The 23702-nt window shown below is 39.1% G+C and overlaps 1 protein-coding gene across 2 annotated transcripts in view; it reads left to right on the top strand.

Moving 5' to 3' along the window:
- The window catches only part of PCSK5 (proprotein convertase subtilisin/kexin type 5), a 303186-nt gene that overhangs the window by 84320 nt on the left and 195164 nt on the right, over positions 1-23702 (top strand). For both annotated transcript variants that reach the window (XM_014951658.1, XM_014951659.1), the window contains exon 6: positions 19948-20036. In XM_014951658.1, coding sequence (XP_014807144.1) covers positions 19948-20036 — 89 coding nt within the window. The remainder of the gene's footprint in view (positions 1-19947; positions 20037-23702) is intronic.

Genomic DNA, 23702 nt, shown 5'->3' on the forward strand with positions numbered 1-23702 from the left:
TTGGCACTAGATACTCAAGTTGTGCCTGGCAGTTGAGGTAATCACAACCAGGGAACATTCTGAAAGCCATGCTTTGCAAAGACTCTGTAATGTGCAAGATCAATTTGGTTGATTCCTGCTTCCTGCTATAGCAACTGGACAACATTGCATAATGGTGATTTGTGTCTTCCAGTAAAGGTGGGATGTACAAATGCGCCATCGTTCTGTGACATGATCTAGTTTATTCTGCCTCATTTTATAACCCAACCTTAAGGGATGGAATGATAAAGAGTAAAAAGAATTGCTATAAAAATAAGTAGGTGTCTCTGGGAAGTTTTGCACACAGCTGTGAAACATCAGGGTACTGGGTCTGTTTGCTGGCTTTTCACTTTTAATTAGTAGTGAAGGCTTTCTGTTGCTGAGGCGTATTGGTGAGGGAAAAGGAATGAGAAAAAATTCAATGGGGGTTTGTGAAGCGTCTGTAGATAACAAAAGTGGCACTTTCCAAAATTATATTTTTGAACTTTTCCATTAAGTGTTCTATTAGGTAAGGAGAATAGGAGGGTAGAAAGAAACATTGAACTAATCTTTCAAGGCTTGTAGTCAAAATCAGGGTGGGACGATAGTTTCTTTAACTACTATGGTATGTAGGAGTCCTGCCAGAAGTTTACTTTGGTTTCTACATATTGGCAGCAAATCATGAAGCTTGTAAATGGTACAGGCCTATACTAGAGCTTCCTTTTGCTCAGAGGCTAAAGACAGCAGTCAGCTGTGGATGAAGTCATTCCTGCTATGCAAAGCATCTTGCTTTGGTTTACTGCTGAATATTGCTGCTTTATTCTTTTTCTGTTATTCCACCATTACCTGCAACCATCTGTATTGAAACAATTAGGCATTACCAGTCACAGGTCTTTAGAATGCAGATCACTGAAATGGTACTCTACCCGTTGTATAGCCTCAGAAATAAACAGAAATGTTCATAGTATTAAAACATTTCGATATTTTGACCGAACGAACATTAGTTTTCTGTTTCAAGAGAAACTTCTCGGGGATGATATTTCAGAGCTTAGGTCGTAGTCTGCTGAGAGGTACTTTTATAAAACAGAGGACCTTTTAAAAAACTCTTTGAATAATACCAGTTGACTTTAATGCAGTTCTTAATAAACTTATGTAAGAAAAAGTAAAAGTAAGCTGTTGTTTCTGTTTTGGAGATACTGAGTCACTCTTTGGATGCCTCTTCAGCATTCTTCAGCAATGCATCCCACTACATAAATAACTTATTTTAATAACCTTCTAAATTATATTTTAATAAGTGTAAGATTTTTGGGAGACAGTAATTTTTGCTGTTCAGAAATCATCAGAAACACAAGCTACTTATGTCTAAACTTTGCAGTATCTGGACAGTTTTACATCCTTTCTCACAACAGCAAAACAGTTAATGAATTAATGAGTTTCAGTCCTACTTGATCCAACATATTGACACGGTTTTTCTGTGGCACCCATTCCAATTCATTATTACTTTTCTTTGTCAGTCAAATTAATGTCGATGCTCAAACAGATGCCAAATACTTAATTTTCTTCCAAGTGTAACAAGTTGCTAGTTTATACTGTCTGCCTATGGTGAAGACCTGTAGATGTCCTGAGCCATTTAATCGGAATGGATACTGGATATTTGACAGGCAGATCAGCTTCTGTTGCCTCCTGGGTAGTCAATAAAGTAAAAATAAAAAGCTTCATTGACTGCTGTGACACCATTCAGAGCAGATATCTGAAGAACTGAGCAGTCAAACATGGGGAGCCTGAAGTCTCTCATTGCTGGCTTGAAAGCTCATCTCTAAAAGGTTCCCACTGCAGCAGTGTGATAGAAGGGAGTGCTGACAATTGGGGCTGTCTGTCTGTGTAGTTTATGCATTTTGATTGCTAGTACGCGCCTGTTGCTATTGCTTTGAAATTGGCTGGATCGTGTGATGCAGACAAAACTGAAGGGAAGATAAGCTGTACTGAGAAGCACTGCTGCACCATCTTGTGCTTTATCTTTTGTGTAAAAAACAATTCTGATGTCAGATGGCTAGTCACAACAACAACAACAACAACAACAACAACAACAACAACAACAACAACAAAAGACCTTGGCAATTTTTTTAGACTAGTGGCTTCTTTTTTTTGCTTGTGCTTGCACAAGGCTTTCAGACAGAATGGAACTGCAGATCCCAAGGCTCACAACTGCAGGGAGGACCCAGGAAATCCAGTGATTTGACTGTGGAAGGAGGCTGGAGATAAGTTGAAGCAAGGTATCAGCTCCCAGGAAAAGGCCTTTTTCACAGGGAATCTCCACTGTGTTTGCTCTTTTTTTGTACTTTGACATTTCATCTTGACTTTCTCTCGCCTCTGGATGCTTAAAACTCAAAAGATTCATTGAGGGTGTCATCTAGCAGAGTGTGGTCTGTCTGATGCCAGCGAAGCATCTCTGGTAGCAGATAAATCTTCCTTAACAGGAAGAAAATTTAAAGTAGAGAATAAACTTATATGTATTTCAGATCAATAGATCAAGTGCTTACATTGAGTGTGGTATTGTTTATTCCAGGTACCAAAGACTGAATGTAAGGTGTCTAGTGTGTCTCAGTGTCACTGCAAATTTAATGGACTTTGGTTAGGATTGTTAGGAAACTGCAGGTTTTGGATTATTGTCTCTGAACTGGTGATGTGTTCATTTATGAAAACCAGGGTCTGAACCAAACAGTCAGAGGTCGTTGGTATAGAACCAGTCAGAGATTGCAGTCCTGATTTATCATGTTTTGGTTCTATTCTGATTTTGAACTTGTCGGCCTTTTGGCCATATCCTATTGTGCTGCAATTTTAGCAGATGTTAATAATGAAGTAGGGTGCAGTCTGGGTCAGTTTATAGTGAGATTGCAACATTTTACAAGGAGCAGTGTTAGTGATTCATCAGCTAGTCTCCAAGTTAATTACAATCTAGTGACCCAACTAAGTGCCTAGGGGCATGATGCAGCATGGAGATCATGAGATATTAGATCTCTGTTGCCTGCTGGTTACTCTCCTTAAAGGTCCAATTTTGGTTTAGTACAATTTTACTTTACAGTGTAAAATTCTAAAAATAAGGGAAATAAATGTTGCAACTTGCAGAATTGTACTGTGCTGAAGTAGGATAATTTCACAGATTCATTTCAAGCATATTTTTCTTCACTTTCTGTTTTAACTGTTATTTAGAGTCCTTGAGTGCTGTTACCCAATGAACATGCCTGTCCTTCAGGTAGCTTTACCTCGGGGGTAATCATCACACATGCTTTGTTTCTCTCAGGGAAGGACTGAAGGACCTGAGGCATGTGTGTAAAATTTTTGGTGGAAAGCTTTCTTTCCTTGAAAGAAAAACATTGTAGAAACATGGACCTTGAATCCCAACCACATAATGCATGTTAAAGTTTTTATTGTAATCGAAAAAGGACTTTTAACCTGTGGGAAGAGATAAGGTCTGCATTAAAACAGAACACAAAACAGGCTAAGTGTTGATGTTTTGAAATTCTCATGTTTTCCTACTTCAGAATAAGAAGCATGTTCATTTGAAAGTTTTTGAGAGTAAGGGTGACCCCATAATTGCTGGTAGCTGAGGACAATTGGCTAGGCTAGAGGAGAGACGGTCTCTGTCAAGCTGATTTACTCACCCGCAACAAGCACCCTCATCTCTGGTATCTATGGTCAGTCCCTTATGAGAGCATTTCATATTGACAAGACAATGAAAATTTCATTGGACTACAGGGCTTGATTCAGTAGCAGTTTAATCCAGGTTCCAGCTTCAATAGTGGAAAATATCCTAATGAAAGTTTTGTCAAGCTGCCAAAAATTGTCTTTTTGGTAAACTCTTCTGATCTGCTCATTATATTATCACACTGCATTACATAATCCCTTCTGAAGTCCACAAGTGGTATGAATTATATTTTTTTTTTGAGAGACAAAGGAAAGACATTTCTTTGAGTAGTCATTGAAAGTGAGAGAAGTCAAGCAGAGGAATAAACAAAAACAAAGTTCAGCCAGAATTCCAGTGGCTCAAAACCGAAAAAAATAGCCGTTTTCCTCTACCTTGGTATCAGTCGCTGGGTGGAGTTTCTTACTACCTAACTAGTGTTTGAGGAGCAGTGCTCATCCTTTATATAACGTATAAGACTTTCATGGTATCAAAACATTTAACCACAACACTACAGGAAAGCCTTTTTCCTGTTTCTAATTACTGAAGTACCAGACAATGAGCTCACAAATAAAATGAAATTCTGAAGCATTATGCAACTGCTTCTGGTTCTTTTATGTAAATAATTGATAACAATGAGTCGGATCTTCCCCTCTAATTCAAAGTCAACAATAGAAGGTATATAAGCTTTGATAGTTACGGTATTTGTGGCATTCACTTTTCTGAATTCTTTTTTATGGAGAGTTCAAAATGAAAGGGTTTTTTTCAGATGGTCTTTTTCCCAGAGTTGGTATTTCCTCTAAGAACGCGTCTGTATTTTGAGGTTTTGAACTCCAGAGGAGAAAGTCTACAACTACAGTAGACAAGTTTTGATTTGGTAAAATGGCAGACCGGTTTCAAGTTGCATAGGTTTATACATACAGGTCTACAGCTGAATAGAATTTAAGAGCACAAATACATTTCTATGTGTTATCCCCTTTTCAGATATTGTAGGTAATAGAGAAGGTTAAAGAGTGGATCCACACTGTGGATGTGGTAATTGGTTTTGCCATCTGATTTCAGAGTAGTCAGCTCAGTCAAACGCAGTGCAAAATGTGGTTCATTGAGATTTCTCTGCCAGCACATACATGCACAAAGTATAGTTTAGATTCCTCCTTTAATGCTTGTGGCATTGAAAGCAGGCCTCTAATTACAAGTTTGATAAAGCAGTTGTGAATCCAGTCCCAAAAGCTTTTTAATCAAAGCATTTTTCTAAATAGCATGCTATTAACAGTTGAACTCTGCAAAGTTATGCTGTAAGCAAATGTCTTAATGGCATTAGTAAGTGTTTTTATAAGATGTTTTCAGGATGAAACTCAGATGCTGCTTTTTCTTACAGAAGAAAAAATATGCATCTGTATAGGTTTATTGCCATAGACGGGCTTATATTTTCTATCCTTGTTTTACATTACTGTGATTTTGTAATTTTTCTTAAAGAGACAGTCAAATTATTACATTTGACACTTTAAGCAAAATCAGATTGCTCTCTTGAAGACAAATTACTTTTTTTTTTCCTGAAAGAAAGCAATCAAGATAGAGAAATTCAGATGCAGAAGTAAACCAATGGGTATTATCATTGTAGACTGTGTTGAAGGCCTCTATGCTACAAAAGTGTAACCTGCTTTGAAAATTCATTGTGCTGCTATTGGGTCCCAAAGCAATCATCAAATCTGATTTTGGCAAACTGAGGTAGAGACGATGACCTCTTTACTTCTGCAGCATGTGGGATGGTGAGGCTGTTGGCTAGAGGTGTCAAAGAGTGCCAAAGACAGTGTAATTATGTGTTACTTCTCCTTTCAGTCCAAACTTATGTCCTTGCACTGCACTACTCTTCTTAACATTCCATAAACATTAGATGAACAGCTTCTAACTTGTTCTGCATTGTAGAGAGTGTGTGAGAGTTAGGCTTGTTATGCTGAAACCCCTTTTCCAGTTAGAAGTAAACCTTGCTCCTGCAGAATCGATGATACAAGTTTCATTAAAAAACAGCATCAAATGAAATTTAGGATTAAGCATAGCACATACCTTGCACAGTGCAATTGAAATTGCACTCAGAAATCAAAATAGGTAGGAAGTATGTCTCTGAGTTAGAATATGGTGGAGACCAAGAGCTATAAATTATTCATTTCTTTAAAATGTCGTCACAGCAGTCATCCACTATTAGAAATGGAATATGCAGAATGGGTAAAGACCTGTCTGTGACCTGTCTGCACATCGCTGAATTGCTCCTCTTTTTTGTCTTATGACCTCAGGATCCTTGCATCTGTCATTATCTTCCTTGCATGGAAGCATGAATATCTTTTCACTAAAAGCATTCCCCAAGACTATTTTTGGGAGGTACAATAGATTGCTTTTTCCTGCCAAGGAAGTCTAAACATGAAACCTCAGATCTGCATTCTTGTATTCATAGGACTATTTTTTTTGTGTTTAGGTGGGATTTCAGTAGAACTGATGCAAAATATTTTAAAGAAGGCTTCTTTCCTTTTTCATTTGTTTTTTCATTGCACAGAAATGATGAGGCTCTAATCTGGAGATTTTTAAGTAAAAGGATATTGCTCAAGCATGTGTGATCTATCCAGCTGATATATATTGGTGTCAGTCTGGATAAAAACCATGAATTGGGATAAATAGAGACTGATAATACGCTGTCATAGAAAAGCTTGTGAAAGAGAAGAATGGAAGATAAAATACCTAAGTATAGAATGTACCCATAATGGAGGACATGACTGGGCATGAATTTAAGGTGAAAAAGAACACAGGCATTAGTGTTATTTTGTTTTAGTCATGGTGGTCTAGGAACGTGAGCTGTCCTGATAAAGGATTTTTAATGGCTTTTTTTTCCCTAGTTATACCAGGTTGTACTGGATCTGATTGGGGCAGAGTTATTTTTATCCGCAGCAGCCCATATGGTGCTATGCTTTAAATTTGTGACCAAACAGCCTTGATTACCCGTGCTTTAGCTACTTCTGAACTGTGCTTGCACAGCATCAAGGTGTCCTCTGTTTCTCACACTGTCCCCTCAAGCAAGGCGGCTGATGGTGGACGAGAGTCTGCAAGGGGACACGGCTGGGACAGCTGATCCCAACTGACCAGAGAGATATCCCATGCCATATAACATCATGCTCAGGACTAAAGCTGGGGTGGAGTTTTTCCAAAGTAGCTGTTGCTTGGGCATTGGTCTGCAGATGGGAGGTGATGAGTAATTGTCTTTGCATCACTTGGTTGCATTGTTTCCTCTTTTTTTTTTTTTTCCTTATTTATTGAACTGTTTTTATGTCAACTGGTAAGTTTTTCTCAAATTTGCTTTTCCACTTCTCTCCCCGATCCCAATGGGAAGGAGGGACTGAGTGACTGAGTGAGGGTTAGCTGCCTGCCAGCATCAATATCCCAGCCTTTTAATAATGTGCTAGTTCACAAAAGTAATTCTGATAGGGTTCCTTATGATAACAAATACCTGAAGCATTATCCCCACAAGGCTGATTCAATGGGGAAGTAGACCACAAGATTTGTGATGAGGTAAGTCATTCTCTGCATATGTAGGCATGTTCTGGTATAAGGGACATGGGCAGGAGAACTATCCAAATGTGGAGCTGTTGCAGAGCTGCTGATACCACAGCTGCTCTGCTGGACAAGTGGTCCCTGAAAAGCAACACTTTACTGACACCTGTAGCAGTGAAAATGACTGGATGAAGTGTGAGGTAGATAGAAAACAATTGAAGAAGAGTGGAAAAACATCTTTGCTTCTTCACTTCCTTTAACAGGTACTGCATGTAGCAGCAGCAGATACTCTTGTCAGAGGAATTTGTGCTATCTGCAGATGTCAGATATATAGCACACTTAAAATACATAGGAAACATCACAAAAGCAAGTGAAGGTCCCCTGCAAATCTTAGAAATCAGCTTGCCAGCTGTATGATCAAATAGACAAAAAGCATTAACTGAACAGGTTGCGATGCGGTCTTCTAATTCACAGTGTAGACCTCTACTGTGGGCCAGCAGTACGTGGAAAAAAATATTCCTGCCTCTCACTGGCTTAAATGCAGTTTGCTAGTTTATGCAGGGATGCTGAGAAATTGCAGTTGGAAATTTTATTCCTGGCTTTGTTTACAGATGCGATATGATGATATGCTTACAGTGCATAGAAAGGGGTGTAGAATTTACATATTTATGTGGAAAGATATCATTAATAAGCCATGGCTATTCTAGTAGAGGTGTTCCTTCTAGTCTCAGCTATGAAATTTAACCTCTTGGTACCTCTTCAGTAGAAAGAGAATAGTAGTATTTTCTTACATCCAGCAGTATGACTTTCTAAGTCATAGACATTATAGTAAAAGGTGCTGAAATGCAAGCAAATGTGAAAGCAAATGTGCAGATTTTAGTTATTCACTTTTTTCCTTTGCTCAAAAAAAATGGCTGACTACTTCACCTGTAGCTATCTCATTCAAAGCTCGTCTTTATGCCTGTTGTTTAGATAATACTGTGTAGCCAGTACACAGTGAGCTTTCTGAAGTACAAGCATGTTCACTGTAGGTGGTACATTTGGAATTTTCAGCAGTAAATCTCTAGCAAGCTTTACTTGTGTCCAAGTCTGTGTTTTATAAGGCTATCGTAGATAAAGATGGGTGGATTATCTTAGGAATAGCAAAGGCATGGCCTAGCCAAAAATGCTCATTGTGTCAATATTCCATTTCTTACTCTTAAAACTTTTAAAAAATGTTGCAAATTATAATATATCATCATCTTTAGGTAGCTGTATATTCAGAAACACTGACAATGGTTCATTAGTGAAACTTAATATATAAACCTGCAGCTGAAGTTGAATTAAGCTAATAGGAACGATTCATAAAGCATACAAAGAGTTTCTGATTTGTGTAAACTAATATTGGGAGTGACTCTAACTTTCTTTGCATTCTGAGGCCTTGTTCCCAAATTAGGATTAATTTTAGACTCTTAAAGCGTTAACAAAACCTTAAACCTTAAACTATGTTCATTATCCATATAGTTGTGTATAGTAGTAGTGTAAAGACTTATTTTCCAATTCTCATCTTAAATGAACCTATGTCAGGTGGAAATATTTTATTTTTGTAATTAACAAGGGTAAATTAAGGTGATATAAAACATTGTTAAAATGTTACAAGAAGCTGACTGCAAACTTGCCTGTTTGTTTAAGCACTTTTATGTCTTTCCATCTAAATCAGTGCAATTTCTAAGCAAAATAGTCATTGATGAAGCCACACATCTGCTGACAAAGTCTAGAAACATATCTTGTTTCCTGTTGACTTACAGATTTTTTCCAGTCACTTTTTATGAAGGTTTTCAGATGGGTTTTTTCAGATTAGATGTTTGTTTGATTGCTTTGGGTGTTTTGTATTTTCAATAAGAGAAAGGTTAGGGATAATGTGGGCCCACTGATGGATGAGGTGGGCACCCTAGTAGTGGAAGACACGGAGAAAGCAGAGTTGCTGAATGCCTTCTTTTCTTCAGTCTTCACTGTTAGGACTGCCCCTCATGAATCTGTGGCCTTAGAGGCAAGGGGGATGGTATGGAGAGAGGAAATTTTTCCTCTAGTAGAGGAGGACCAGGTTCGGGACCACTTGGCCAAACTGGACATTCATAAGTCCATGGGGCCTGATGGGTTGCACCCACGAGTGCTGAGGGAGCTGGCAGACGTTATTGCTGGACCACTCTCTATCATCTTTGAGAAGTCGTGGAGAACAGGAGAGGTGCCTGAGGACTGGAGGAAGGCCAACATCACTCCAGTCTTCAAAAAGGGCAAGAAGGAGGACCCTGGGAACTACAGACCAGTTAGTCTCACCTCTGTCCCTGGGAAGGTGATGGAGAGACTCATTCTAGATGTCATCTCCAAACAAGTTGAAGAGTGGGGGGTTATTGGAAGTGGGCAACACGGGTTTACCAAGGGTAAATCATGTATGACCAATCTGATAGCCTTCTATGATGCCATAACCGGTTGGTTGGATGAGGGGAGGGCAGCAGATGTCATCTACCTTGACTTCAGCAAGGCTTTTGACACTGTCTCCCATAACATCCTCATTGGGAAACTGAGGCAGTATGGGCTGGATGAGGGGACAGTGAGGTGGATTGAGAACTGGCTGTGTGACAGGACCCAAAGGGTAATTATTAATGGAGCAGGTTCAAGTTGGAAGCCTGTAACCAGTGGAGTCCCCCAGGGGTCAATACTTGGACCCGTGCTGTTTAATATATTCATCAGTGACCTGGACGAGGGGACAGAGTGTATCCTCAGCAAGTTTGCTGATGATACCAAACTGGGAGGAGTGGCTGACACCCCGGAGGGCTGTGCTGCCATCCAGCGAGACTTGGACAGGCTGGAGGGCTGGGCAAGGAAGAACCTCATGAGGTTCAACAGGGAAAAGTGTAGGGTCCTGCACCTGGGGAAGAAAAATGTCAGGTACCAGTACAGGTTAGCGGTGGACCTGCTAGAGACAACTACTGAAGAGAAAGATGTAGGGGTCCTGGTGGACAGTAAAATGACAATGAGTAAACAGTGTGCTCTTGCGGCCAGGAAGGCCAATGGTATCTTGGGTTGCATAGGGAAGAGTGTAGCCAGCAGGTCAAGGAAAGTCATTCTCCCCCTCTACTCTGCACTGGTGAGACCACAACTAGAGTACTGCGTCCAGTTTTGGGCTCCCCAGTTCAAGAGGGACAGGGAACTACTAGAAAGAGTCCAGCAAAGGGCAACAAAGATGATTCAAGGATTGGAGCATCTCCCTTATGAGGAGAGACTGAGAGAGCTGGGACTCTTTAGTCTGGAGAAGAGAAGGCTGAGGGGAGACCTTTTCAATGCCTACAAGTATCTCAAGGGAGGGTTGAAGGAGGAGGGAGCCAGACTCTTTTCAGTGGTTCCCAGTGAGAGGATGAGGGGCAACGGGCACAAGTTGGAACATAAGAGGTTCCACTCAAATATGAGGAGAAACTTCTTCACGGTGAGGGTGACGGAACCCTGGAACAGGCTGCCCAGGGAGGTTGTGGAGTCCCCTTCCTTGGAGATTTTCAAGACCCGCCTGGATGCAGTCCTGAGTAACATGCTCTAGCTCTAGGCAATCCTGCTTCAGCAGGGGATTTGGACTAGATGATCTCTATGGTCCCTTCCAACTCTAAAATTCAGTGAAATTCAGTGAAAATTCAGTGAAATTAGAAATCTGGGTAGTACGTTGACTTTGAAAATTACAAGATGACCTTTGTGTCAGAACTGTTCTTTTTAACAAGGATCTAGAATTTTCTTGCATGGGGATGGGAAGAGATGGAAAGAGAAAAAGCACCTGCTGAGGTTATTTTCTAGTCAGCTGGGACCTGTAAGTATCCACACTGCATTTCTTTGGCATGAGGCAGCATCATTTTGCAGGCTTAAACATGAATATAGCATTATAAGGACTTCAGAAGATAGTGCATTGGCTGCGGCATGGGATTATGAACTGTCAGGGGCATTATTTCTTCTGCAGCTTCCACGTTCAGGCTTTGTCTTGCAGTTATTTCCATAGGCGGTTTTTTGGCTCTCCAGGTATTACTCTCACCCACTACTGTTTAATGCTCAGCAGCTTGCGGGTGTTCTCTGAGACACCGGCTGGTATAGAGGAAGGAATCGTGAAGGCTGTATGTCCCGTATGCCCCGTGTTTTTCTTGTGTCCCCTCCCTCTGCTTTTCTCCGTGTCCAGCATCTGATTGCACTGTCTTTGTGATCAAACTCTCGTTGATATGAAAGCATAACATGTCTAATGTTTACAGCTTCAAAGATGTTTCATTAATTCCAATAGGTTATGACTGCTGTTTTATAACCATGGCTATAATTGAGACAAGCAAGAAACAGTCCTCCATAGTTGTGCACAGTACTGTATGTATTAAGTGTGCTTGTGTTCACATACAGAAGGCTCAAAAAATGTAGAAAAGTGATGCTAAAGCAAAGATTGCCATGGTAAACAGTGCGCACTGAACCAGGGTCTGGATGTCAGGACTTTTGCCAGAAAGATGTTTTTTTCCCACTATCTGGTTGGATATATTGCTTGCATTATCTATATGCCAATATTGAACTGAAAAACAAGATATACGTGGAGGAACTGCTGGGAACATGAACTGGTTCACAACAGATGACCTAACGCATGTGCCAGCTGTGTCCAGCCTCACACAGAAAACCACAGAGAGGCATCCATAGACCCACATTTATTCTTTCTTTTCCCAAAGAAAAATTGGATTTCATCCAGAGATACCTGAAACACATAATGGCCCGATGTAGGTTACTTTACTGCTGTCATCTACTGGCAATGTTAATATATAAGGGAGGGATAGTGTCCCAATCAAGAAGGATGTGGTACTGGGAATGTGGTTTATTCTGTTTGGAATTTTTAGTGATCGCCTTGGGAAATTTCAAAGATGCCTTTGTTTCTGCAAGAGTACAGTGTTACTTCACTGTTATTAAAAGTTAAGAAAGTTATTGGGATGCTGCACAATCTAAGTTCTGGGATTGTGTTCTGTTGACTGAGACCATTGCAGACTGGTAAGAGGCAGTTTAATTATTGTATTGAACCAGTAATTCCAAGCGTAAAAAAAATACCAAATTAACCATTTTTACAAAGTGATTATAACAATTTTTCTTGTGAAAAAATGCATGCCTGATTTTGTCTGTCCCCTTCCCCTCTTAAGTTCCCCTTACCATTTTGTTAGCCGTATTCCAAAAAGATTTGAAATTGGGGTTCCATTTGTCCTTTTTTCTGTATGTCATGAGTGAAGTGATAAAAGTGTGGAATCTCACAGATTGAGAATGAGAAAAGTATAGGCAGATATTCAGCTCTTCCCAAGTGTTTATGCTAGTCTATTCTTCAGGCTGCACACAAAAAGGGATCAACCACCCTCATACACATAAAATGATTGCCCGAATCACTTGAAGCACATCCTCCTTGTTCTATGCCTTTCTATCCCTTCTACAGCCTTACCAGTTTGAATTAGGTTAAAAAAACATCTTTTTGCTTATGTGACAGGGAAGCCTTGAAGTCTAAGCAGCCTCATATTCTTCAGTTTCAAAAACAAACGAAACAGTCCTTTTTTGAAGAGGTATATCTAGATAGCAATATACTGTTCCAAGGCAATACTGGCCTTGATGTTGCTGCTGAAGAGGTTTAATTCCAGTGCATAGGAACTAAACTGTACTGTTCATACTTGTGCTTTGCTTTAATGAATCAGAACAAGAATTGGATTACCTGCCTTAAGAAGGTTACTGTATAGTATGAAAGGCTGCATGAGAAAAAACTCAGCTGAAAGTTTTGCTGTTTTCTGGCTTTTGAACAATTTTATTTCTTCTCACCAATGCCTTTTTCCCTCCAGAAAAGAGACTGAGTTAAAATTTTTCTTTGGATTAAAACATATTAAGACATCAGTAAATAATTCTTTTTCTTTTTAACACATAAAACTCTAAACTTCTCTCAATATATTACTTGCTGATATTGTTTGCTATTTCTCATTGTATGTTATATTTCATTGGCTCCATCAGACCTTTTATTCATTGTTTGTTTTGCCTTTGTAGAAAGTACAGAAAAAGATATATTTGTTTTATATGTTAAGATTCATTTGCCCACTCATAAAACCAAAACTGTTAAATGGTAATTAATATTATGGAAGCACAGTCCTTTGCTGGCCTCATATCAGAACTTCGCACTTGTGACAAATTAGCTGCCTACTAACAGCTAACAAATGTAGAGAGAGTGGCAAGGCAGCATCGCTGCTACCCACACCATTAAGTTTAAGATGTGCATGTCCGAGTTGTGAAGTGTTCCATGTGTTTGTTTTAATGCTGTCATCTTTGATTTTGTTTGTGAGAAGTAGATGCGATACTTTCAAGTTATTCTTTAACTAACTTCCCATAATCATGCAAAAAGTCATTAGCCTTGTCTCAAGACAGCTTCCAGTCCTGTGCTGTAACCACATTACAACACCATTATGCTCAGAAACAGGATCCTGTCTGTGATGTAATACCAAAGTCTTTGGCATTTTTCCTGACATCTCACACTGAAGATTTGTGTAACTTGTTTTTCACATTTACTATGTCATCTCTTTCTCCACTCTTAGTATCCAAATATCTCTCCTTTGTGAAATAGCTTTATTCTTATTTTTCAGCTGTAGCAGGTTATGGTTTAAAGGCTAAAGACTGAAGTTTTCCTTGCTCATGCTTTTAACTTCTAACAGATCCTTTATACTTCCTTTTTCAGATGTTCCTAGAACAACATCCCAACCTAGTGCCAGTTTGGAAAGTATTTTTCATCCTCCAGATTGTTAGAGACCATTTATATATGAAATGTCTAAAACATTATTTCTTCTGCATTACACAGACATTATTTTGGGATGCAATAAAATGCATTTCGGATAAAATGCATTTCTGATGATTGCTGTTAAAATACACATTTTCTCCAGCAGTTACAACATTGTGGTGTCTCAGATATCATGTTTTCCTGTTTACAAATATACTCCAGTCTAAGCTAGATCTTTGAAAATGAAAGATGATTTTTGAAAGAAATAAATGCCAACTCAGATATTTCCCCACAGATAACAATGGCAACCTAAAATTCCCTTCTTCCTCTCCTCATAGAGGTTTGTAAATTATTTTAACATTTAAAGTTCCTTTAGTCCTATAATTTTCAATGTCCACTAACTAAGTAGTTTAATTCATGTTACAGGCTCCACCCCTGGAGTTCTACTCTGATTTATAATAGAGATAAGTAATTTTTTTAATTAACATTTACATTGTCTTTATGCATAGGGAATATGTTTATTGCATAATTATGCTGAGAAAGGAAGTTGGTGATTATCAAAAATAGGCTGTTGAAGTACAGCCTATTGAAATGCTTATGGCCTTATGTAAACTTTTAGACTACTTATTCTAACCTTTTTGCAATTATTTAATATCCACTCTTACAATATGTGCAGCATAGCATTTGCAAAGAACATGAAGTTTTCTTCTTTCCTGGACACATTTCCCTCGATTAAAAGAAAACCAACCAAACAATAACCCCCAAACAAACAAACAAACAGAAATACCCCCTCCAATCAGCTACTGTTTTCTTCCCTTGTTTACAAACTAATTCCCATGCTGCCTGTGTTAGAAGACCTCAGTAAATTACTGGTATGCCCAGAGATGTGTGTGATGGGCTTGCACTGAAATACTCTGAAACTCTTTTCTACCTAAGTTCCCATTCTGAAAAGACTCATTGGTGACAGGTTGAAGTGGGCTCAACTATAATGTTAGTGTCATGAAAAGCTGGAGAGCTTTAAATCTCCAGTCCCCTGAGTTCTTTGTGTTCTGAAAGACTTCATGAACTCCAGAAGAGTAAAATGCGGCAAAGAAATGCACGGTCAGAGTGTTTGTGGAATTCAAAGAATAGCTGTCAGAGATGGAAGCTCTGAAATAACAGAGCCAAATTACACAGCAAGAGCTTTTGAAATTACCAGCAGCTGTCTTCACTAACTCTGAATATTTCCTTATTATAAACATTCAGAGGTGAGCTTAATTAATTTTATCGTAAGGATGTTCTTGATTCCTTGTGTCTTCTTCCTCTTCTGAAAGGCAAATTAAGAGTGATTTTTGAAAGATAAAGGTCTTGTGTTCAAATTTTATTGGTGGGATGGGGAGTGACAGTTAATCACAGAACACGCACCTTTTATCTTTCCATCATGGACTGAAATTCTGAGCCATTTCTGTCTCAGAAAAAATCCATTGCTGAAAAAGGTTACTTTGCATAACTGAAGAGTGTGTAGCTGCTAAATTTATTTTATCTTATACTTAAAGAGCCATCAAAAGACAGTACTTTTAGTATCCGGGCACTGTTCATGCATGCAGCAGAAAAAAAGCAACATACACCTTTCCATAGAAGTGTATGTCTTCAACAATTTTTTTTCAAGTTCTCCATATAATAGTGAGGACATCATATGGCAAAAAAAGTGACCTTTACTAACATCTTCCTGAGTAGTTCTTTCACATCCTACTTACTGTTAATGACAGACTGACAAATTTCCTCCTTATAAAAAGAGAAGAAAAACAATTTTCTTTCATATTTGCTTTGTTTGTGTTCTATTTCTCTCATATACAAAAATGAAAATAAATACATTTCTGAAAAAGTTGTACTTATTTGCCTGGAAGGGAAAAACTAGCTAAAGCAGCTAATCTATGTAGAATCATAAAATATAGTTTTATAGTGGAAAGCGCTGGCCAACTGTATCGGCAGCTAAGTACAACTTTTTTTGAAATAACTTGTGCCATCTCATTTCTAATCCCTGATGGCCTCTTGAGCCTGAATTTGTCTTTGAATGGCAATTTTTCATCCCTCTCCTTATGAGACAAACAACAACAAAAAAGCTTTTTTTCCCTTTCCATTCCTTTTCTTTCTATTATAATCCAGGTAAGAGACACATTTGTAGATGGGCAGAACGTCTCATAACCAAGCTTTCATTCAGGTTTCTGTGATATTACATCACCTTGACGTTCACACAAAGGCCAAATGCAAAACCTTTTAGCTGAGTGTCTCTTCAAAGTGCCATTTAATAGCCCTTTATTTTCCCTTCAACATAAGCTGGCAAAGGATCCAGCAAAAGAAAGTATTGACCCTTAAAGTTTATCAAGATAGGCCTTCATAGAAGGGCAGTCATGCTTTCTTCTAGGACGGCATCAACTTTTTAAACAAGTTGCATGTGATGCAGGCATCCCACAAAGACAAGAGATTGTTGTGTTTTGATATATATATACACTCACAAAAAAAGCTAACTTGAAAATGCTTCTTGTTTCAGCTCTTGCTACAGGTTATGCTGCTTCCATAAACTGTAGTTTGAAGTTTTCAGGATTTCATGTTCAGTAGAAGTTTTCATAGCTTTACGGCAAACAATTTCAGGCATCAGTTTCATCATATTTGTTTATCAAGGTAGTTAAGAGATTAGTGTAATGATTAATCAGAAGGCTTTTTCTAATTTTAACTGCAGAATTCAGAGTGTGTTCCAAACTGTAGACCCCAAGCAAAAATCTAGGACAGAGAAAATTAAAAGCAGCGTGGAAAGAACATAATTTTTTATATGCAGATTTTTTAGAAAGTCTTCCCTTTCACAGCAAAATTGAAATATTATTTAAAGGACTTATAAAAGATAACATATTAAAACAAATTGAGTTGCATATATGATTGATTCACACAGGGGGAAAACTAATTGTAAGAAATGCAATTTTATACATATGACCTTGAAATTAATAAAATAACTTCTAATTTTGTCGTTTCTGTAATAAATGTGGAATGCAATTAACAATAATCTTGGCCAACAAACAAGGGTATAACATAAAAATCTGCCCACAAAATAAGTTTATAGCATTACTGGACTTAAAAGGTAGTAAAAGGAAGGATTTTCAAATAAGTGAGGACTAAGGAAATATTCAGCAAAGTTGACTTAATTCACATATTGTAAAACTGTCTGAAGATCGAATTCTCTCTGGAATATGCGTTTTTTCTTGGACAAATTTACATGACATTTCTTATTGTGCTTTAATTCAATAAATAATGTGTCACGATACTTCCATAGCAGTCCTTTAAAGCCTCGACTGCTTCTTACAGAAATAACATCTACCACTGCAGCTACTTCCACCTTAGCTGGACTTCAGGCTACAGTTTCATGTTGCTGTTAATCCCGTGTTACTTTGGGTTGCTGCTGGGACATGCAATCACACTGTGATCTGCCCCACCACCACCCACCACACGTCCCCTCTGTTTCCCCTCTACAAACATTATGTGCCCCTGGGCTGACCAGGGAGTGTTTGGTGATCTGGTGCAAACCTAACCCTTTTGATGGTGCTTGGTGGATGTAGCTAGCAAAGCAGCAAGTATTCATTTACTCTGATAAGAACCATGGAGAAGCTTTTTCTTCCATTCTTATTCAGGCAGCCTCCCTCCTCCAGGTTTGGTTTTGATCTGTCCCCTTTTTCTACTGAAAAACCTTCCTCCCATCACTTGGTACCCATGAGGGGTTTCTTGCCAATGCAGTCTCCCTCTGGGAAGCTGCAGCTCAGCCACATGCCTTTCACCAGGCAGGCAGTGATTTATTAATGAATTATATGCATTGAGGTGATGCATGTGGGTATTTTTACATTCCTAGAGTACAGTCATCCATGCTTTGATGTTTAAGTGATAACACCTCTAAACTTACATGCAAAATCATAAGGAGAAAAAGAGAAGTTTGGGAATATGGTGTCCTCTAAAAAATTTTTACGACAGGAATTTTCCTATAAATATTAACACATTTTAAAAGGACACAACTTCAAATAAACACAGAGCTAGAACACTACTTGAAAATACTTGGAAATGAACAAGGGTGTTTTTAATACCTGTTTTCATCTGTGATTTCTGAGTTATCTACTTCAGGCTTTTCAAAATAATCCTGTAATAGGATAAAACATTGGTTTATCAGTTAGAGTTAGATAGGGTTTCTTCAAATGAAGAAAATTAGGCTTCATATGAAAAGCATACTACAAATTCAGTCTTGAAAAAATCTCTGATGAAGTTTGGCAATCCCGTGATGAATTTGTGAACAGATGAATAGGAAATTAGTTGAAATATGCATATAATTGTGAAACCTTGATCCAGCTTTAGGATTTATCAGCAACTAACTTCGATTTTGTGAATAGAGAGTACACTTTTCTCATAAATTATATATATCTTACTTATCTGATAAACTGAGTGCTCTCCTTTGAAATTCTTACAGGTCAGCATTGATCACTTATATTGCTTTTTTTTTGTTTGTTTCCTCTCCTTTTTTCCTAGTCCTATTTGTTCTAGTTCTTGTTTTACATTAATTAATCCATTCCAAACAAGTTATCTCAGTGTTTCTCATCTAAATGTCTCAAAAGGTTAAGGGAAAAAAGTTGCACTAATAACAAGGAAATAAGGAGTGACTCTACCCAAAACAAGCTGTACCAAGAGAAAGGAACTGTGATTCTTGTCTGTAATATGGGCGTCAACTTTAATTCAAAAACATTCATGTTCTCCAGATGTCTATGTAAGCAGTCTGTCAACCACCACCAGCAGAAGAGTGCCTGTGTACACAACTGACCTCACTTAGCCTTCTCTGAAGTGCTTGCCATGTTGTTATCTATTTTTGCCTTGACTTTTTAAACTTTTTTTTGTGGCTACCCAAGCCTTATATTATCTTTCTATCTCCATCTCATCACCTCCCCATCTCTTTTCCTGTCAGCTGAACCTCCGTATCTCCTCTCCACAGCAGCTCTCTCAAGTTCCCTGTCTGCTCCTTGTTGCTTGTGTTGCATTTCTGCAACAAAGCTGCCTAACTGCAGAAGGATGAGGGCAAAACTTTCTGGTAGAAAACACCCTGTGAAACCTATATTGCAGGCAAAAATGAGAAAAAGAAGGGGCAGCTTTCCTGCAATGGTGGTCGTACGGATGCCCACTCTCATCTTGTAGAGAGCATGGATCAGTGCTAGGCGAGGCATCCCACTGGTGGCTTTGCACAGTGTGGACGGGGGTGAGCAACCACTGGAGGTTTTGTGTTTTCCTTCAGCAGCTTCTTAAGATTATACCCTTGCAGCCCAGCCCTGCTCCCAGGCACAGAGTATACCTCTGATGTGGAGGGTAGTTCAGCTGTTTTGTTCTGCTCCCAGAAAGGCAACAGGCTTGCAGCATTGGCCTAAAGAATGACCAGGGCATGCCTATACAGAAGCTTTGAATATACCTGGCATATAGTCGGTCTTAGGTTTGTCTCTAAACAGCAGTATGGGCATTGGCACAATCTTGTCTTCCTCATGGAAAAGTGTGGTACGGGCTGTGCCTGCTGTTGGGTGTATGGAGATCTACATACTAACAGCATGAGGAATTGTGGGAGAATGCAGGACAAAAGTCTGTCTATAACGTAAGATTTCGTTCAAAATCAAGAACTGGTATCCCATACTTCTTTCTATTGCTGTAGATTTTGTATTATTCTTTGGTACAAACTGTGCATGTTTCCAGTAGGTAGAAAGCCTACCATGAAGACTTTAATATGATTGTGATAATAACGTAAAAATGTGTTTGGAGGAATATTGTAACACGGGTATAAATAACTATGAGGGATTAAGTAGTGCAAGAGATTGGGGATAGTTGTGCTTTTAGCACTCAAGGATGAGCAAAGTCAAAGCCTTTAATCCCAACAGTCTGTGCTTACTTGGAAAAAATGTTTGTCTGACTGCAGGCATGGAACCCGTTGTGCTGGAGAAGTGGCAGCCACGGCAAACAACTCACACTGCACAGTAGGAATCGCCTTTAATGCCAAGATTGGAGGTATGTGAAACAATCTCCCACAAAAAAAAAAAAAAAAAAAAAAAAAGCAGGGCTGGCATGAGATTTACAGCCAGCTGCTAACCTTAGCGGGAGGTACAATGCCACATGAGCAGGTAGATGAAACAGGGAGAAGCTGTCAAGAATTTAAGAGAAACAAAAAAAAAAAAAAAAAAAAGTAACCAAAGAGCCATTTGTGCTAAATGGTGCATTCAGACCTTTCTCAACAAGAGAAGGAGATTTGTATGGATAACAGACCTAGCTGTGTTAGCAAGTAAATCTCAGTTGTAGAGTGGTCGTTAAATACCAGTACTGAAGGAGTCTGTCTGCAGTGACACTTCTCCATTGCTCCCTGGAACACTGCCTCTCAGTACACACAGGAAAATAGAAAGCAAGACCTTTGATGAGAACACAAAACCCAGAATTAGGACATGTGGTTTTTCTCACAGATTCAGAGCTCTAAATGATGAACTTTGACAAACCAGAAGTAAATGTACAAATCAGGAATATTGCCCTGCATTGCATATTGATCCCAAACAAAACACTGTACAAATGCAGCATATTTTTGTGTTGCTTGGCTGTGGTTGGAGAAAATGTTCTTTTGATCCTCTGTGCGATCAGATTATTGCCTGAAACACAAGATTCTATTGCACTTTTTTGGTCATTCAGCCAAGAGGTTCCAAGTAGTTTCTTTGAATTCTTAGTCAATGGCTGCTCAATTAAGACCTTTGGCTTAATTTGTGAAGATGACTATCAAGCTTTCATGCATGTGTCTCCTAGGCTTTAACCTGCCTGTGCCAGATTTTAATGCTTCAAGTGAAGTTTTACCCTGTAATTTTGATGAAGTCATGGAATTGGTATATTGGCTTTCAGTAGAAAGACCTATAGCCCAAACTCATTAATTGTTGATTTTCTGTCCCAAAATAGAGTCCATCTGTAAAAACAGAAACATGTTTACCTATATATACACCAGACGACAGTTCAAAAATATGAGGCAGAGTTGAGGCTGTTTCCACAATTAATAGTACTGTTTCTGTTCTCTACTGGATCAGTACAAGTTTGATCCAAATCAAATGTGAGCACAGCTGCATTTCAAATTCGCCAAAGCACACAACATCATCCTAATGTCAGCTTTCTGTTTTCCTGCTGGCTTCAAGAGGGATAGACAATACCAGGTCCCACATAAGGTTAGAGTGATGCAGAAAAACAATTTCCCTTCAGAGAAGTTCCCTTCCGAGAGCCTGCCTGCACAAAGTTAACCTGTCAAAGTAGTTTAGAAAATCTGGACTGGCCAAGTGTGTGAGTTTGTGGCAGATGAGCACGTCGTCTCATGTGGACAGTTACGTGGGCAGCTACGGAATCAGACTTACTGAACTGTTAAACCAGAGTGAGAGGAGACTTAGTTCACTGATAAAGATAAAAGGTGGCTTCTGGGGAAGTTTCATGTGTGAGCTGGATAGTCACTCAGCCTGCAACAACTTGGGCATGTCCCTGAAAAGTTCTCCATTAGTAACAGTGGCTTCCTAATAGGTTATTATTTATTAGGCATTAGGAATGTGTAATAATAATGTTTTAGAAACCTGCCAAGTGTATTAGCTGAAATGCAGCCTTTTCTAAATATAGTGTAAAAGCAGATTCATATGGGCATAGTATGAATGCAGTTAATGTGAACAGCAAAGACTAGATATGTGTGCCTTCTTATTTATGTATTTATTTATTTAGTACAAAGACTATAACAGCCTTCAAGAAATTTCACTGGTCTGAGAGAAACAAAAATTTTATCCACTCTGTCACTATGATTGCGTAGAGCCATCGCCAACACTGTTCTTAAAAGAGAGCTGGAAAGTAGTAACTGTGTAAATCTCACTTGAGGTAATGTACCACATTTGAAAAGCATTGGCACTTGAAAATAAGACTTCAGGGGGCTCAGCAAATAATCTGCCGAAAATCAGAGGCAAGAGGGAATTCCAGGGCACGGGGAAGGGAGGTTAAGCTTCCTCTTCCACTAGGTGTGTATACTTAAAGAGTTTTGTTGCTGCTGACCTCTATTTGGCGTGCCTCCCTCCCTTCCCTCAGAAAAGCCATAACAAGTGAATGTGCAGTCATTCTGTTCCCTCTCCACAAGCCAGATACAGTGTAAAAATGTTGAATCATATTACACTGAACTACTGTTGAGCTCGCTTGTTTCCCGGGGATTTAAAGAACCTCCTGGTGTCTCCTTGGAGAAGAAACTAGAGTCAAGGTAAAGCAATTACATTCTCCTTACATAGAGGAGCACTGGCTGACAGTGATGTTGAATTTGCGGCACCAAGATAGGTATTCTTTACTGTAAACCAAAAACCATCTCTGGACATGTAAAGGGTAGTAAGGAGATAAAGGAAAGGAGAAAAGAAATCCTTTCCATCGATATTCTGTCAAATACTAGCAGCTGAACAAATCCGATTAATGATCTTTGTGATGGGAAGTCGTTAACAAGATATCCACCAGTAATGCTCAGTTTTAAAAAAATGTATTTTTACTCCTAGTCTCATTTCCACATGTTTAAGAACCTCTGACGGCAAATGAGATAAAAATCAGATCCTTAGATAGTGTGAGCCTTCTCTTACAATGATGTAAGTGAGGACATAATCTGCAGATATGAAAATTTGAGTAAAATTGCAATCTGGACCTTCAGTTCTTTTACAGGTTGTGAGATGTTTCATATTAAAAAAAAAGATGGTCTATGCTTGCAGTTTTTGCTTAGCTTAGCTAAGCTACAGGCCTTTTCACTGAACAACAAACCAGTGCACCAAAGTGTAGATCTTTGTTTAAATGTGACCCTCTGCAGTAATTACACATAGCAAATTACCACCTAGAGAAGTTGTCAGCCTTTTTATAGGAAGGGTTGGTTAGCGTGTTGTTATTGTTGCATACCGATTGTGGAAGTTGGAAAGCAACTGTTGGGATTTGGGTGCCTAGTGACTTGGCTGGGCTGAAGTCCTGATGTGAAAACAGTTACTCTGAATTATGGCACAACAGATGTAGATGGTCTTCAGCTGATGAGGAATTAGTTCTGATGTTTCTTTAAGTCACGTGCTGATTAAAACCAAATATTTTAAAAGAAAACTTTCTCTCAGCTCAGTTTTGCATGTTTCATGGGATTCACTGAACAATTGTTCTGACTAAAATGCCACTTACATTTTGGCAATTACTGCAAATATTTGAAAAAGTTTACAGAGCTCTAAAGTCTTAGGTGGAACAGTCTGCAAAAGCAGCCTGTTAATTGCCTGTTGGGCAGCTTTTGTTGCGCTATCACCACATGCCAAATGTAGTTTGGAGGTTTTGTGATTGGCAATATTAACTGCTCTAGACATTTGAGGGGGGAAGGAAGGAAGGAAGGAAGGAAGGAAGGAAGGAAGGAAGGAAGGAAGGAAGGAAGGAAGGAAGGAAGGGAGGAAGGGAGGAGGGGAGGAAGGGAGGAAGGGAGGAAGGGAGGAAGGGAGGAAGGGAGGAGGGGAGGAAGGGAGGAAGGGAGCTCTTGGCTGTGACAGCCACCACCACTCAGGGACCAGACCAAGCCCCTGTTGCTGCTTTGGGGGCACAGAAAGGATCAAACAACCCTCCCACCCCCCAGCCATGGGGCCAAGGAGCACCCCACACCTCGGAGGTGCCCCAATTTCCCCTTTCTGC

Source organism: Calidris pugnax, unplaced genomic scaffold (genome assembly GCF_001431845.1).
Source record: "Calidris pugnax isolate Ruff unplaced genomic scaffold, ASM143184v1 scaffold207, whole genome shotgun sequence".
In the NCBI taxonomy this organism is placed as follows: Eukaryota; Metazoa; Chordata; class Aves; order Charadriiformes; family Scolopacidae; genus Calidris; species Calidris pugnax.